The sequence below is a fragment of the Penicillium diatomitis genome, assembly GCF_028827545.1.
Source record: "Penicillium diatomitis strain IBT 30728 chromosome Unknown utg000009l_segment0_segment0, whole genome shotgun sequence".
Taxonomy (NCBI): Eukaryota; Fungi; Ascomycota; class Eurotiomycetes; order Eurotiales; family Aspergillaceae; genus Penicillium; species Penicillium diatomitis.
Genome location: NW_026623181.1, coordinates 1,725,509 through 1,740,485, shown reverse-complemented (window position 1 = coordinate 1,740,485; position 14,977 = coordinate 1,725,509). Strand labels below are relative to the sequence as shown.

The window sequence follows — 14,977 nt, the reverse complement described above, 5'->3', positions numbered from 1 at the left end:
AGACTGGAGGGTTGAAGAGGAATGAAACTTCTTAGTTCGGGGAATGGCACAGCTTGGATTAGATCTTTTGAAAAGATCTTTCGAATAGCTTACTTGATGAGGATCCTACGACATCTTAGTAGACATTCTAACAAGTCTTCAAATCAATATGAACGTGCGTGGAATACCTCGTAAATCTCCCAAGGATAAGGGTGGAAAAGGCTGCAGGTCTGGGGATAATCTCAGCTGTAGGAATGTCCCTGAGAACATGGAGAAGTAAATACCAGAAGAATATGTCCATTGATCCAGTAATCAAATCATACCCAAATTTCAAGCCCCATGGGCATTACCGTGTTGCCCAGCGAAGTGACACTCCCTCCGTTTCCCGTCCACCGGTCCAGAAAGGGATGTCGACCTGACAGTGTCATTTGACTGTCACCTGGGGATGTTCTGATTCTCTGAATAGGCACCTGCATAGAGGGGGTGTGACACAAATGTTCTATAAGTCAAAGGAACCAGCTAAGTACTTCAATGTGTACATGCATCCATGGATCTCCCCTCAAAGTAAAGTCACATGTTAAACTACCTGAGTTTCCAGCGATCTAATCAGATCATCTAGATATGATAGGTATCCAACTGAACTTCTTGACATGTGGATACAAGCATCTTGGCTTAAAAGACTAAGGTTCCTCCTGTGAATTCCGTCTGCTCTTACCTTGCAAATCGATGACCTCGATGGATGCAAAGCCCTGATTACCTGAATTAAGTATAAGTATAGTTCGCCAGCTAAAAGAAATTGCTGCACTCAACGAAGTGCAGATGTTTGTTATGATCCTCATGTACCTCCTGAAATAACGATGGGTTTCAAACAGTATCCAATGGAACATACCATGATCAAGGTAGAAAAAGTCAAGTCAAACATTGCCACAGTATCCCCCACAACCGTAGTGACAAGTCAGCATCATACAAAATTCCATTCTGGGACAGCTTGTTGGTGCCCTCCTCCCATCCGACCGCCCGAATTCCTCCCCCTCGGGATCGTTCCGGGCAATCAGCGGAAGGAGGCGGTGGCGATCGGTATCGATTTGCCGATCATACACCGCCCTTCAAGCCCACTGAGCCCCACTGATAAGGAACGATCAGCTCCCGCACTTAATTATGACTTCGTTTGACCCTCGCTGTCCCCTTTATCGCATGCCCGGTGCTGCTGTACCAGGTAACAGACTCCTTTGAAGAGCTTTAACACTGCTGCCTTTGCAAACGACTCCAACCATACCCGGACAGACGGACAGAAGTTGCGGTGCACCATCTTCTATCACGAGACACCGGTCTTGGCTGTTGTTGTGGTTCCTGCCATTGCCGTCAACACACGACTCGCCGAGGCCCGTAGTTCTAGTCTTTGAATATCACCGGCAAGCCACCAGTCCACGGGACCAGGGTCATACGCAAAGACAGGAGAACAGTGTGTTGTCCACAGTGAGCATAGTCCGTCAAAATCCAGCAAAATTGCCAGGTAGTCTCGTGCTGCAAAGCTGCTGTGTGCACTGGGACCTGTGTCCTGCGAATCAAGCTGACTTTGACTTTTATGTGACAGCTGTGTCCGAGTCAATAACCGAGGGCTCATTGTGATCTCGTTGTTCATTGTCACTTGCCACGCCTCTGTTCTGTTTCGGCAATTCACAGGATTGGTGACTTGGACAAGATTCCGTACCCTTGGGCTCGTCTGTGTCGTATACGGCTGAAGATAATGAATCTCCGCTAGGGCTGGCCCTGCTGCGTGTGCAAGACTTTTCTTCCATCTTCAGCCTCGGAAGCAGAATCAATAAACCATATCCAATACGGGGCAATGTCGGGAACAAGCACGCCTTTCCCCCTGCAGAACACGCCAGCAGCATCAGGAGCCGGAGGAGAGATAAGCAGGACTGTCTCCCAAGTAATGACTGCTGCTAGCGCTGATGATCAATGGGGTATGCCACCACAGGCCACTGTGCTGGCAAGGAGAGTCTCACAGGCGTCTGTATCGTCCGAGTCCGCCTATGGTGGGGATACACAGAACACGCTGGCAGAGCCAGAAGTTCAGTTTCAGATACGTGATCGAAAGCGCCGCCTCACGAGCACGAGTGACGCGGCTAAGTTACCGCGCACGTACTCTAGTGGTATGATGGAGAGCGAGCCCGAGGCCACGCCTGTGTCACTGCATCGGTCCATGTCGGAGGTTCAATCAGGCTCATCGCAAATACCTGGTACCTCATATGGCACAGCAATTGATATCACTTCGTCCCCCCCAGAAGGCGGAGCAGTTAGTTCAATGAGCCGTATGATACCCGGCTACGGTCATTTCGCACCTCCGGGCAATCATCCGGACCCACATCCTGCGAGGAGATATCAAACATGGCATACCTCAATACCTGCTGTGCAAGCAGCCAGCTCACAGCCTGCTATCAACTCCAGTCGAAAGCCTCTTCCTTGGGCTCCGCCGCCGCGCCGTTCTTCGCAGTCCTCGAGCGGTGAGATATGGTCGAGGGGTTTGCATGCGTGCGGCGCAGACAGATCGTCCGATGATACTAGTCCAGACAATGCGACCTCGGAAGATCTTCTGCGCCTTGGAGGCTCTATGGGGCTATCAATGTATAGAGTTGATCAGTCTCGATACCCACCACTTCATCATAACGGACAGAGAACCTTGGACAGTTTCGGATGGGGAGCGGCGCGTAGCGGAAGGTCCTCAGAAGCAGCGATGGAGACAAGTTTATCCAGTCCAAGTATTGGAACTTATTCGGGACCTGATATTGAAGAATCATCAGAAGGACTGCCGGAGTTCTCTGAGGCGGGTCCGCCGAGATGGCAGCCTGACGAAGAGGTCACAAGCTGCCCTATCTGTGGGACAGTCTTTAACTTCTGGCACCGGAAGCACCACTGCCGCAAGTGTGGCCGCGTCGTTTGTGCGAGCTGCTCACCTCACTTGATTGTCATTCCTCGTCAATACATCGTTCGTCCTCCCGACACTCTTAACTCACTCCTACACTCATCTCCGGCGGACTTACCCTCGTCTTCCTCGCACCTGCATTCATCTCCTGCGCATCAACCTCCGGTGGTCGATTCAACCAGAGAAGGTCCTCACCATCTCTTCGACCCATCGACCAACCCTGCGCTTGGCGGCGGAGAAAAAGTTCGCCTTTGCAATCCCTGTGTGCCTGACCCAAATCCTAATCCCTTGGGGTACGGCTTCCCTCGCGTGTCAACCCATCGATCCACGCACTCGGTAGATTCGATGGGCCACCGACACTCTCGAGTTGCGGTAAGTGTCAAATCGAGTTATCCTTTCAATGGCCCCCTCCCTCGGGCGTGAAGAGAGAACATGTAGCTAATTCCAATCTGGCCTCTATAGCGAGAAGGCGCTTCTCATCGTCAGGAGCGACGAACACTTGGGTCAACTGACCGTCCGTCAGATCTTCCTGGACTTGATCATCACGTCCGTCGATCTATGACCGCCACTACGGTCAGACCATCCCCAACTGTCCCCGGAGCTTCTGTTTCTGTGGCCCCGAGACGCCCTGAAGTCTCGGAAGACGACATGTGTCCCGTCTGTGGACTGATCTTCCCGCCGCTCGACAACGAGCACACCCAGGAAGCTCGCGAGGAACATGTGCGCGAGTGCATCGAGAACTACGGTGCCTCGCCGACAGCCCAGGCCGAGCCTGCACATGTGGACCTTCGACAAGCACCACCGCCCCCATCCCAGCCGTCAACTTCCTTGCCTGCAGCTCCTCAAATGCTGTCATTTACAGCTTCGGAGAAGGACTGTGTTGGTGAGAACGGCGAAGTGGGTGAATGCTCCATCTGCTTCGAGGACTATGAGGCCGGGCAGATCCTAGCTCGCCTCAAATGTCTCTGCAAGTTTCACAAGGCTTGCATTGATGACTGGTTCGAGAGGAAGATGGAGTGTCCAGTGCACAAAGTCTAGGGAGGCTTCACGTCTCGCCGCGCATGCTCAATGGGCTGCAGACACTGCACGGCTCCTGGTTCCTTCTTCTCCCGCTTCCTGTTCTCGCTGTCTCCTTTCTTTTCTTTTGTCTCTTGTCTTTTTTGTATTTTCATCTTTACTTGCTAGATATCCTTTTAGTCTGATCGATTCAGATTCTCGTTTTTTCTCCAAATTTCCATTTGTTTTTTTTTGGTTTTTTTTTTCTTTCATTCAATCATAGCGATCTCGGGGGTGCATGGCTGCATACGTTTCCTGCCGTATTCGTTATATTATACCCCTGTCAACGAGACTTCAAATGGCCTCTCTATCGATCTGATCTCCAGCCGTAGCAGACATCCTGAATGTTCATCCCATGTGCAATTGGCTTCTAGATTGCTTAGGAAAACGAGTGAAGACACATTGAACAATTCCCTTTGCACACTGAGTCAGACTACCAGTACGGTAGAGCGTTTATTGTGACAAATACATCTGGTGTGTTAGATTTTGTCTCTTTGAACGCAACAAGTTGATAAGGTTAGAGCAGCTTCACGTTTTAATTGTGCTGACCATCATACAGATTCATACAGCTTGAGGACTTGCCTAAAGTGATGGGGCGTGAGCTTATTCCTGCTGTCCCAATCATCTCCCAGTCACGTGCCATCACGACTCAGAAGCGACCGTCTGACGGCCATCAAGCTTACCGACCAAAATTACCTTTGTCTTTTTGATATGACGAGGGCGCGTTCAACCCGCAGAGCAGTTCTCAGTCCACTTTCATTGATGCCAATGCCTTATCAGCCCCTGCTTCTCGAGTTTTGACAACCCGTTGCGCCTTGCCCCGCAGTGTAGATCGGCGCTCGGTGTTTGCAGTCGCCGCGCTGCGATACTTTTTTTGGAGTTCTACGAGGAAATTGTCCAACTGCGCCTTAAAGAACGAGGGAAACGAGAAAGACCAAGCGCCTTGAACACTGAGTGCTCCCAATTGTGTTCATGCAAGGACATACCTCATTTACTGCCGAGACTTCTTGAGATAGCGAAGCGTCTATGATATCTTTTCTATTGTTGTGGTCGCAATCTCGTCAAGTCATCTAAGTCATCGGCCCTGGTAGCTGCCGGACTCCGACCCACCTGCACTTTTGACAATGGAAAGCAACTATCCGGACCCTCCGCGCCAAATGAGCGAGTCACATCACGTTTATGGAAGAACCTCGGGCGACCGTGAGTACTCTGACGTGGGCCCTAGGCCTGTTGTCGAAACTCAGAATGCAGAGAACCCGCATTTGGAGATCAAAAAACCACGAGCTTGTGAGCCTTGTCGTCAACTTAAAGTCCGCTGTGATCCGGACGCCGATCACCCGAGTGGCTCTTGTAAGCGATGTGCCAAGTCAGGACGCACGTGTGTGGTCACTGCACCATCGCGTAAGCGTCAGAAGAAGACTGACACGCGAGTCACGGAGCTCGAGCGTAAGATTGACGCATTGACGGCTACCCTGCAAGCATCACACCGAGTAGCCTTGGAAAAAGATGGGTCGCCTGTCCGGCCAGCCGACTCGAGCACTGTACAGCAATCTTCTAGTCGAAGATGGCTCAGGGATGATTTGAATCCTCCTGCACCTAAGAGGGGCCACGATGAAATGCTGGCATCGCAGTATCCTCGACAAGACAGCCCATCGGCGGAACAGCTGCCTCGGTCACAACCTCCGACCAGATGGCTGCGGGTATCCTCGGTCGATGAGACGCCGTCGGCCAAGTCTGACAATGAATTTGCGGACGTCATCGACAGAGGTTTGGTTGACGTCGAAACTGCCCATGCCACATTTGACAGATATGTGACCAAGTGTGCTACGGAACTGCCATTTGTGGTATTTCCCCCGGGAACAACGATGGGATATGTGCGTCGGGAAAAACCGATATTATTCCTGGCAATCCTTGCAACAACCATAGGACCTTTCAAAAAGGAAGTCCAAGCCAAGCTTTTAGATGACATTTACCGACTTATTGCTGAGCGCGTGATCGTGAAGGGTGAAAAGTCTCTTGAACTCGTGCAGGCGTTGCTGGTCACAGCGATATGGTATCAGCCACCGGATAATATGGAGGAATTGAAGTTCTATCAGCTCGTTCAATTTGCTGTCATAATAGCGATGGACTTGGGGTTGAATTGGCGAACAGGCACCGAAGACAGGGGCATGAAACGTCTAAAAGAAGTGCTGACGAGGAAACCAAAGGGGTCGTCGACTGACACCAACGGCCCCGAGGCGAAGCGAACGTGGGCTGGTTGTTACTTCCTGTCGGTTCAGTAAGAGTTCACCTCCTTGTTTCCGACATTCCCCTGTCCGCGAACTAATCTTATGGCCCAGAACTTCGACAACTCTGCGGAGAACACAAATTGTGAGATGGAACCCTTACATGGACGAGTGCATGCGTACCCTGGAAAGTCATCCCGACGCACTCGCATCGGACAAAGAGCTCGTCTGGTGGGCTAGGCTAGGCCGGATCATGGAAGAAGCCAGCACGCAACTTATCCTCGACGACGCGCAAAGTAATCTGTCATTCGCAGACAGCAAGTATCGATACCTCGTCAGGGGATTTGCTCATCAGCTCAGTCAATGGCGCAGAGAAGTTCCAGAAGACGCTTACACCGGTAAGCAAACCGCTGCTTTCCCGTCAGACGAGTCTTTCATTCTCTAATGTCTTTATCCTCTTAGTACCTCTTGCTCACACACATCATGTGCTGAATCTCTTCATCCACGAGAGTGCAATGAATGTCGATACAAAAGACGAATACGTTAGGTTGTCCTCAGATTCACCAATTTCCGCTTCGTTTCCTGCTCCACTCATCGATGCAATTGGAACATGCATCCATTCAATCCACAAAGCCGTTGAGATTATATGTTCAATGGACCTCGAGAAAATGAATTGCCTCCCGACTGTCTGTTTAGCCCGCACAACCTTTGTCGTTGTCAGCCTCATCAAGGTGTACTCTTTGATCGTGGCACCAAACTCTCGTCTCGGTCAATTCATTGAGCTCAGCAGTCTCCAGATTGAGTATTATTTTGAAAAAGTAATCACCCATTACCGCGGTGCGGCCATGCGCGATGGCGGCCGAGCAGCCGGGAAATTTAGTTACATTATCATGATGCTGCGCAACTGGTTCCTCAAAAAAAGAGGCAATGGTCCTGCCTTGAGAGAGATATTCGGCTCGGAAACGAATTCAAACGCAGCAGAGCAGGCGGCGAAGATGGTATGTGTTGCAAACGCTTCTTCTAGAGGAGAAATATGAATCATTACTGACAGAACCTCTCAGGCACAGCAAAGCGCAACGCCGCTCCATCTTCTCAGCGAAGTCGCCATGGGCAACTCGGTCAGCAGCGCTTCATTCAATGCAAAACCGGCCGCCGACGCTCAGGAAAACATATCCTACTCCCCCTCAACATGCGGCCATACTTCCACCCAAGCCCCAATATCTACACAACACACCTCGACCAAAGCCTTCGGGTCACCAGATGCAACCAGTGTAATGACAGGCACACCAAGTCAGGTATCCTCGACCACCACCACAACCTGGAACTCCGTGCCATCACTCCAACCCCCTGTGTCCGTAAACTCAGGGTACTACTCTCCCTTTATAAACAACGATCCAGCCCAGAGCTACAATGGTATCTCGGCTTCTGATCGGTCGAGCCAGCTTCAAGGAATGGGCGGTATTTCAGGCATGAATCTGCCAACCACGCAGGATCCACTCAATACTGATCCTCATATGAACATGGATGCGGGATTTGATTCATTCAGTCTCTATATGCTTGGGAATATGGTCGATGAGGGACTGTTTCCATTTCCGTTGAACTTTTACGGAGAGTTCCAGGGCTGAACGGTAGTTGTGACTAGCTCATCCAGGGCGAACTGGACACGGATCTGGAAGCGCATATAATCTGGGCATTGTGTGTTTCCAGGAATTGGACATGTCGAAACGGGGATATATATACATGGTAGCACATGCGTAGCTCGGAAATCACACACAGGGTTCAACGTAAATTTTGCCCGAGACCACTGTCACAAGGAGAGCAAGGCCGTAGCCCATGAAGACTTCCTGCATCTATTTCAGCCCGTGTAGTTATCTAACATCGGCTTCAGCTCCTTCCGTGGCGTAAATACATCCATGCTGTGAGTTACTCGGCATGAAACTTGCCTCAAAATGGAGTATCATATAAACACTCACTGGCAGATATCATAACACCCAAGGATTACAATCTGCGCTCGGTTGCCTTCAGAATTTCTCCTCGCAATAATCACCCCTGTCTTGACGGATCTGGATATCAATCATAGAAAAGTCACATGCACAAGGCTGAGCTTCACATATGCCGCTCATGGTATCATTCTCAAAATACATTAACAAGCGGGGTATTGAACTGAGTCGAAAGTACATTCAATCGACTTTTGCTGGTTTCCAGTCTTTTTCTTATTGTTCTTGTGGGTTTTTTTTTTTTCTTCGCGCTTTCACCGGGCCTGGACATGGTGACCTCTCCATGTTTGGAGAATGCGCTGCTCGAAATAAGCCCATGGCCAACCGTTGTCTCTCTCTGTGCGCCTAAGAAGATCGAATAGGAGCGTTTGTGCGAGGGGGTCGTCGATCCAGGCGCTACAGGCGCACAGTGCGTGGCCGGCTAATATCCGGAGCGAGGGCTCGTCGTCGGAAGATAGGGCGATGCCGAAGAGGTAGTTGAGATTTTCGGTGATTTGCTCCTAAATGAGTTGATAAAATAGGTGGTCAGCAAGGATGCTGAGCCTCTCCGGACAACTGCGAATTCGTTGTCTCTTACCTTGATTTGGGCGCGCTGATCGAAGGGGTAATCATAAATCTCAAGCTCGCGCATGAGCACAAGGGCCTTGGCGAGACACACGTGTTGCACAGCCGTTGCTATAGACCAGTTAGAGCTGTGCTGCCTGACTAACCCAGAGAACGTGGAGATCTTACAATGCCACACATTTGTGTACCACACCACAGGGAAAGGCTTCCCAGCTCGTGGATCTGGCGGTGAAATGTGTAGTGGAGTGAAGGCATCCGGTCGCCTAACCTCCCAATCTTGAATCCGTTGTTTTAGCGCGTTGCCCGCGGCGATATTCACATGAATTCCGTAATGCTGATCAGGCAGTTGGTAACAAAAATCGACCGTCGCTGCGAGGAGCCAAATGGCTTGATTAACCCAATCTCCGTCGGTGAGTACCGCTTTTGTGGCCCACCAACGATGCAAACGGTCATCGAGTGGTGCAAATGCGACCCGGAGACACTTTTGCTGTGTTAGGGCAAATTGTATATCTTGGAGGACGAAGACCCAGAAAGAAGCCGATGCAAGACCCCCTGAGATGGCGCTATCGACGTGAGAACTGATGTAGACCGAACCAGCCAGGAGGTGACGTTGGGGATCGTTGGAGGGTGTATGAGCTGAGTGAGTAATCTTTGAGTCAGCTAACTCGTTACGTCTAATCTGGGCCAGTATAGAAAGTCGCTTGCTCAGCCCGAACCATGGGCTTATTGGTGGTGAATGGATCGTACAGGATATTTGTTCGAAGAACCGGAGGATCACGGTTGAGCTGAGAAGAATGTCGATGGAAATCTCATAGTTGGAGTTGTCAAGCACCGGTAGCATGATTGAGACACAGCGCTCATGATAGCTATCCGCTACATCTGGTGCGATAGTGTGTGTGGTGCGTGAGAGGTGGCAAGCCGATACTGCAAGACAGGCGTACAAAAGAAGCGGCGATTCACTGGCTCGTCCCACGGCGTCTGCGCAAAAGTGTCGTTCGGGATCGCCGGCGTCAAGCTAAATGATCAGTATAATGTCGCGAAAAGCACACGGGATCGAGGAACCAACCCAGGGCGCGATGTATCTTTGGAAATGCCGGAGCAAATATGCCTCGTTGACGTTTGCTAGACGAGGGCTTGACACCGGGGTGATTGAGGATTGCGGTGAGTTGATAGAGGCTGATCTGGAGCCGCCACGCGATTCGATAATATTGTGAGGAATTGAATTACTACGCCCAGGAAGCACAGCGTCCATGGTTGTAGATGAGGGCGTTGATCGGGGCTCAGATGGTGATCTTGAGCCCAACTGTCCGTTCACTGGAAGCACATGATACTCGGACGCAGTCTGCGCAGTCTCATCTTTGAAAGCATCTGGGGAAAAGTCAATATCACACATCTGATCGACGCGGCAGTCGCGGAGCATCGTGATGAACCATACATTCAGGTGACGACTTGATCCAGATTTGATCCTCTGGAAACGACAAATCGCTTTCTCCATACCGTGGTGGTCCCTTCCCTCGTAGCGATGGGTTTTGACCATGGCGAAATGATAGCTCTTCTGACTTGCCTGGTGCGGGAACGCACTCGCGGCCAGATCGTTGACAGCGCAGGCATTTCCCTCCTGTCTTGTCACCTGCGCGGACTAGTTAGAAAGCCCTTGAACGAAGGAGACAAAGCGCAGCTCGTTTCACTGGGAAAGCTTTTCATACATTTCAAATGGCGGAGCCGGCAGGTGAGGCTAAAAGCATCGGACCTTGATCAGTATACACGCTCAAAGATACTTTCCGGCCTCGTAGTGATGTGCAGCTTACCATCCCCTCATTACGCAGCGAGAGACACGAGAACGAGATCAAAATAGAAGGTTTCCGGAATGAAAACATTCTCGGTATTCCAGGCCCGAGGACGCTCAGTAAATATAAAATCCAGGGTACTATGTCCTGGCGGGAATCGTCAAATTAACATGCATGGATCAAATTAGATGTCCGGGCGGCGCCACGAGGCTGATGACCATCTGAAAAGCGTGGAGAGAGTGGAGTTGCTTCTTCGGATCACTGCATAGGATAGATCAGACCGAACCAGAGAGCTGGTCCCTGGGCGAATCATCGTGACATGATCTTTCTCGACCTTTGGAGAGTCCAGGGCCACACCCTTTGCGTGCATGGAGATTAGCTTGACAGGAACAGGATTAAAGGCTCCGGTCAGAGGTGGAGTTGCACCGTGGAGACCGACCTCAACTCGAGTCTATTCCTGTACTAATTTCACGATGCGAACGCGGCCATCTGTACCGTGCCAGATATTCCATGGCTCTCCACCGAGCCGCTCTGATGACAGTCACTTGCGGATGCTGGTTGGACGGCCGCGGTACCCCACGAGCGTCGAACAAGGTTTTCCGCCTTCTCCCCGAAAAAAAAAAGCAAGAGGACCCAGAGAAACGATCTTTTCCAGAAGAAGCAGGAATTTAAGGTAACTGATCACGGTCTGGCCGAGACTTCACGGCTGGCTTCGGGAGCCCGAGCGCTGAAGGGGTAAAGACAAGCGAGTCCGCATGAATCACTGCGTTGATCTTGTCGCTGCGAGATGGGTGTGTCGTAGCGCACAGAGTGAGAGGTGCCCTGTGCGAGCCTGAGTGAGGGGGCATATCCTAGCCCTCTCTGTGCTTGTAAAGATAGAGACCGGGCGAGAGAGCATTGTTTAGCTTCCACAAGGAAGGGGGAAGGGGGAAGGAGGACCGGCACGGTGACATGAATATTTCTCGAGACTCCTACCCTTTCGAGAATGAGAGGGTCGACAACGGGGGTCAAAGGGTATCTTTTCCCGTGGCCATTCTGGCATCATACGCCACCATCTACGGACATTGGTCTCTTGTTTTTCTCCACGGGGACAATAGTAATGAGTTGGCGGAAGCAAGGCGGGAGGGACTAAGTTTCCAAAGGGGTTTATTCGCTGGCGTGTCAACTCGGAATAGAGTTTGATTATGCGTCCATGCAATAGGATAGGCTCGTGATTGTTGAATGATGTGAAGGTCTTTTGCTGCACAACTGTGGCAATCGTGCCCAGTAGTGAACCCCGTCCAGCAAGATCTCATGACTCAATATCAGTGCTCCTGGGGAGAGGAGTCTGTGAGAAACCAACAAACCCAACACGAATCGAGTCGAGACCCTCGAAATCATGTAGCTACTAGACAGTTGAGCTCGGTGAGTCCTTGAGCTCCGAGGTAAATCAACATTCTTTGCTCGTGCAGCGGTCCCTGGCCGACAAATGATGTGCCAAAAATCGATATGCGGATCAGAACCGTTGACAGCGGGACCGACAAGGATGGCAATGCCCTTCTCTTGCCACCTCTCAAGATGGTGATTGGCCTCGGTAGCAGTCTCCACACTGAGCGAACCATAATTTAATTGACAATTTTGCAAAAGCCCGACTTAAATTCGTTCCAGACTTCAAAGAAAGATGAGCCGCCGAGCATCACTTCCCGAAGATGTGCGTGGAAGGAGAAGAGTCAACAAGACAGCGAACGCGACGAAGACCACGGACTTGACCACACTGTTTCATATTGTGGCCGTCAATATGAGAATGACACACGCAACATGAGCATGAGTCCATGGGATCGGAGCATTCGCAGTCGTGTGATCTGTGCTGTGCTGTGCTGTGCTGTACCTGGCATCTGGCATGTGGCATCTGGTGTCTGGTGTCTGGCACCTGGCACGTCCAGCGGACAGTGGGGGTGTTTTTAGTAATGCGATTCAATTTCACGGCAGTCTTTCGATTGGCTTCGGGCAATCGGGCTTCATTTCATGCTAATTGGGGATCCGTGGATAGCGTGCTGCGAGTGAGGCTTATTATCCTCGGGCCCCGTCACAAACCCTGTCGATCGTGAAGGATCTCTGAGGTCGACATGCCGAGCGCAGAGCCACCCAAAGCCGAAGCCGTGATTCGGACGGTTTCAGAATATCTGGGACCACAAAAAGATTCTCGAATGGCGCTGACCAGCCGTACGTTGGTCCCCTCTGTCCTTCGCGGGAACCGCGGGTGCGGAATCATAAAGCATAAAAACTTAATGAAGGAAGTGCCGACTCCCCCCTTCCCAATGTCAAAGCGGTGCCTTTTCGTAGAAGGATGATAAGGGGTTTTCCCACATCAATCATTCTCTTTCCGCCAGGACCTTCCTCGAGCCAGAGGTGTTCAACTCCTACAGGCTCGGATGCATTTCTCCGTGATCCAAGGTGGGGTTCCCGAGATTTCCAGCTGCCTCTTTGAGCATTGCTGTCCAAGGCGCTGGGTCGGTATAGAAATGCCCACTGCCGTCGGCATGATAGGTAATCATCCAGGGGGTGGCAGATGGGTCCCACAACACCATCAACTGAGGTAGATCACACAGTGCAGCATGGAGGCGACTCAGCCACGAGGCTCCTGGAATCTTGATCGGCCACAGAGAACGAAGTCTTGTTGAGCAGACGAGTTTGGAACTTTGGGTGGGCAAGGAAGGCGTCAGGCACATGATCAACATCGAGAGGTTCTGCCGCTCTCTGACTGACCGCCTCCCTCAGGGCATTGGCACGTGGACGTGTACTACGTTAGTAAGACTCAAAATACTGGACCCATGGGCCTAGGTACGTACCTCCTCCTGATACCTTGAGATTACTCAAACCTTGCAGTATTCCTATGGGAGAAGCCTGCATTATTGTCAAACAGTCACTAGTAGACAGAGCATCAGTTTACGGAAGTAAACTTTCAACAAGTTGATTGCAAATTGGATGGGATTCTTGGGTTGTCTTTGGCTACACGTTTCACAGCTCGTCTTCACTTAGGTAGTTGGCATCCATCATCGATCAGCCTCGCCCTTTGCTACCCAATTGGGAACATGGTATCCACCTACACTCCTTCACATTGAATCATATTCAAACTTCTCATGGCTGTCTCATCGCATTCAGTGCAAAGGTGGAGGTGGAGGACAACGCACGACCTTTCTCTGGTATCTGTTAGATCTCCTCGTCATTGCTGCAGGTGGTACCATGAAGTATTGCGTGCGTTGCTGCTGCTTGCCAGTATGCCTTTCATCGAGCTATGTATGGTATTAGGAGATGGAGGTCCGAGGTGTTCATCTCCAGGTTAGCCATGGCGGAATACAGATGTAGTTATGTAGTATGCACTCACATATACAGTGGTACATTAGTACATTGATCCGGCCTGGTTCGGAATGACAGATATATTACGGTGAGGACGGGTGCTGTAAGTCACGTGCCCAAACCACTTCAGTAGTACTAGGCATCCTCTGATGTCCCGAACAGGACGAGTAGGTCAAGTACCTCTTAAGCGATCATCCATTCATGATTCGAAGATGTACTGAGACCATCGTCCAGGTCGAATGGAAAATATATGAAGTATGGTACTGGGTTCGTGGCCAGGCAGGACACTGCATGTGGTACCATTATATTGATATACTGCACATGTGTCCATCAGGAGGGACTCGGGAGTGAAGATAATATCCATCTCCTGTACCAAAGCACAGTGGCCCAAGCACAATCCATTCTCCTAAGCCGTGCGGCTGCCCGCATGGATCAACCCTGCTTGCAGAGCTGAGTCATAACTCTTTCAGTCAGATGCTGATGCTGAAACAATGCAATGTGCGGCGAACCTGGAAATGGATCTTCAATCGAATTTGACACTCCACCCCTGCAAGCTTTTTCAGCTCCGATGTCGCGGTAGATTCTTAGACGCTTAAACAAAACTAAATGTCGATACTCGATAGAGCCATCTTGGCCCCATCAATCGCCAAGCCATGCGTTCTGATCCTGGTCTTTAGCTCCTCGAAGTCGCCGATCCGTCAAATCGACCGTCTCCGCCCGCGCAGAATGCGGGTTGAGAGCATCGCTCGTCAGCATCTCGTCATGCAGCGGTCACATGGGATCAGGTGACTGTCCGATGACGGCCCAACAGCCCGTGAACCAAACCCATGAGAGTCAAGTGCGTATCAGCGACTGCAAACTTGGATGCAGCCGTGCTTCTGGCTTACTACAAGAAATCAAGAAACTCAACGTGCGGAGTCATGTCGAGCCGGACAAACAAGAGGACCTTATCATCATGGGTCACGTCTTCTTATCTCCCAGCCTCCTATCTGCTGCTACATTTCCCCAAGCACGCGCCCTAGATGCCCTCGAGATCAAGTGACTCGGGGTCACGTCGTCTGAGACCTTTTCCCTCCTGAGATCATGCGCGATTAACACAAGATTGAC

At 51.0% G+C, this 14,977-nt stretch overlaps 3 protein-coding genes across 3 annotated transcripts; 2 read left to right on the top strand and 1 right to left on the bottom strand.

Moving 5' to 3' along the window:
* Positions 1-1,825: 1,825 nt before the first annotated feature.
* Positions 1,826-3,943, top strand: N7539_007010 (phosphatidylinositol-3-phosphate-binding ubiquitin-protein ligase; the record flags this gene model as incomplete). Its single annotated transcript, XM_056936611.1, has 2 exons — positions 1,826-3,277; positions 3,368-3,943. The coding sequence occupies 2 exons, from the start codon at positions 1,826-1,828 to the stop codon at positions 3,941-3,943; spliced, it is 2,028 nt and encodes a 675-aa protein (XP_056788546.1).
* A 1,142-nt stretch (positions 3,944-5,085) lies between these two features.
* On the top strand, positions 5,086-7,811 carry N7539_007009 (putative C6 transcription factor (War1); the record flags this gene model as incomplete). The annotated part of the gene is made up of 4 exons (XM_056936610.1): positions 5,086-6,239; positions 6,301-6,584; positions 6,649-7,184; positions 7,248-7,811. The coding sequence occupies 4 exons, from the start codon at positions 5,086-5,088 to the stop codon at positions 7,809-7,811; spliced, it is 2,538 nt and encodes an 845-aa protein (XP_056788545.1).
* A 626-nt stretch (positions 7,812-8,437) lies between these two features.
* N7539_007008 (uncharacterized protein) lies at positions 8,438-10,624 on the bottom strand (the record flags this gene model as incomplete). Its single annotated transcript, XM_056936609.1, has 4 exons — positions 8,438-8,683; positions 8,761-9,762; positions 9,814-10,377; positions 10,556-10,624. The coding sequence occupies 4 exons, from the start codon at positions 10,622-10,624 to the stop codon at positions 8,438-8,440; spliced, it is 1,881 nt and encodes a 626-aa protein (XP_056788544.1).
* Between the last annotated feature and the right edge of the window lie 4,353 nt (positions 10,625-14,977).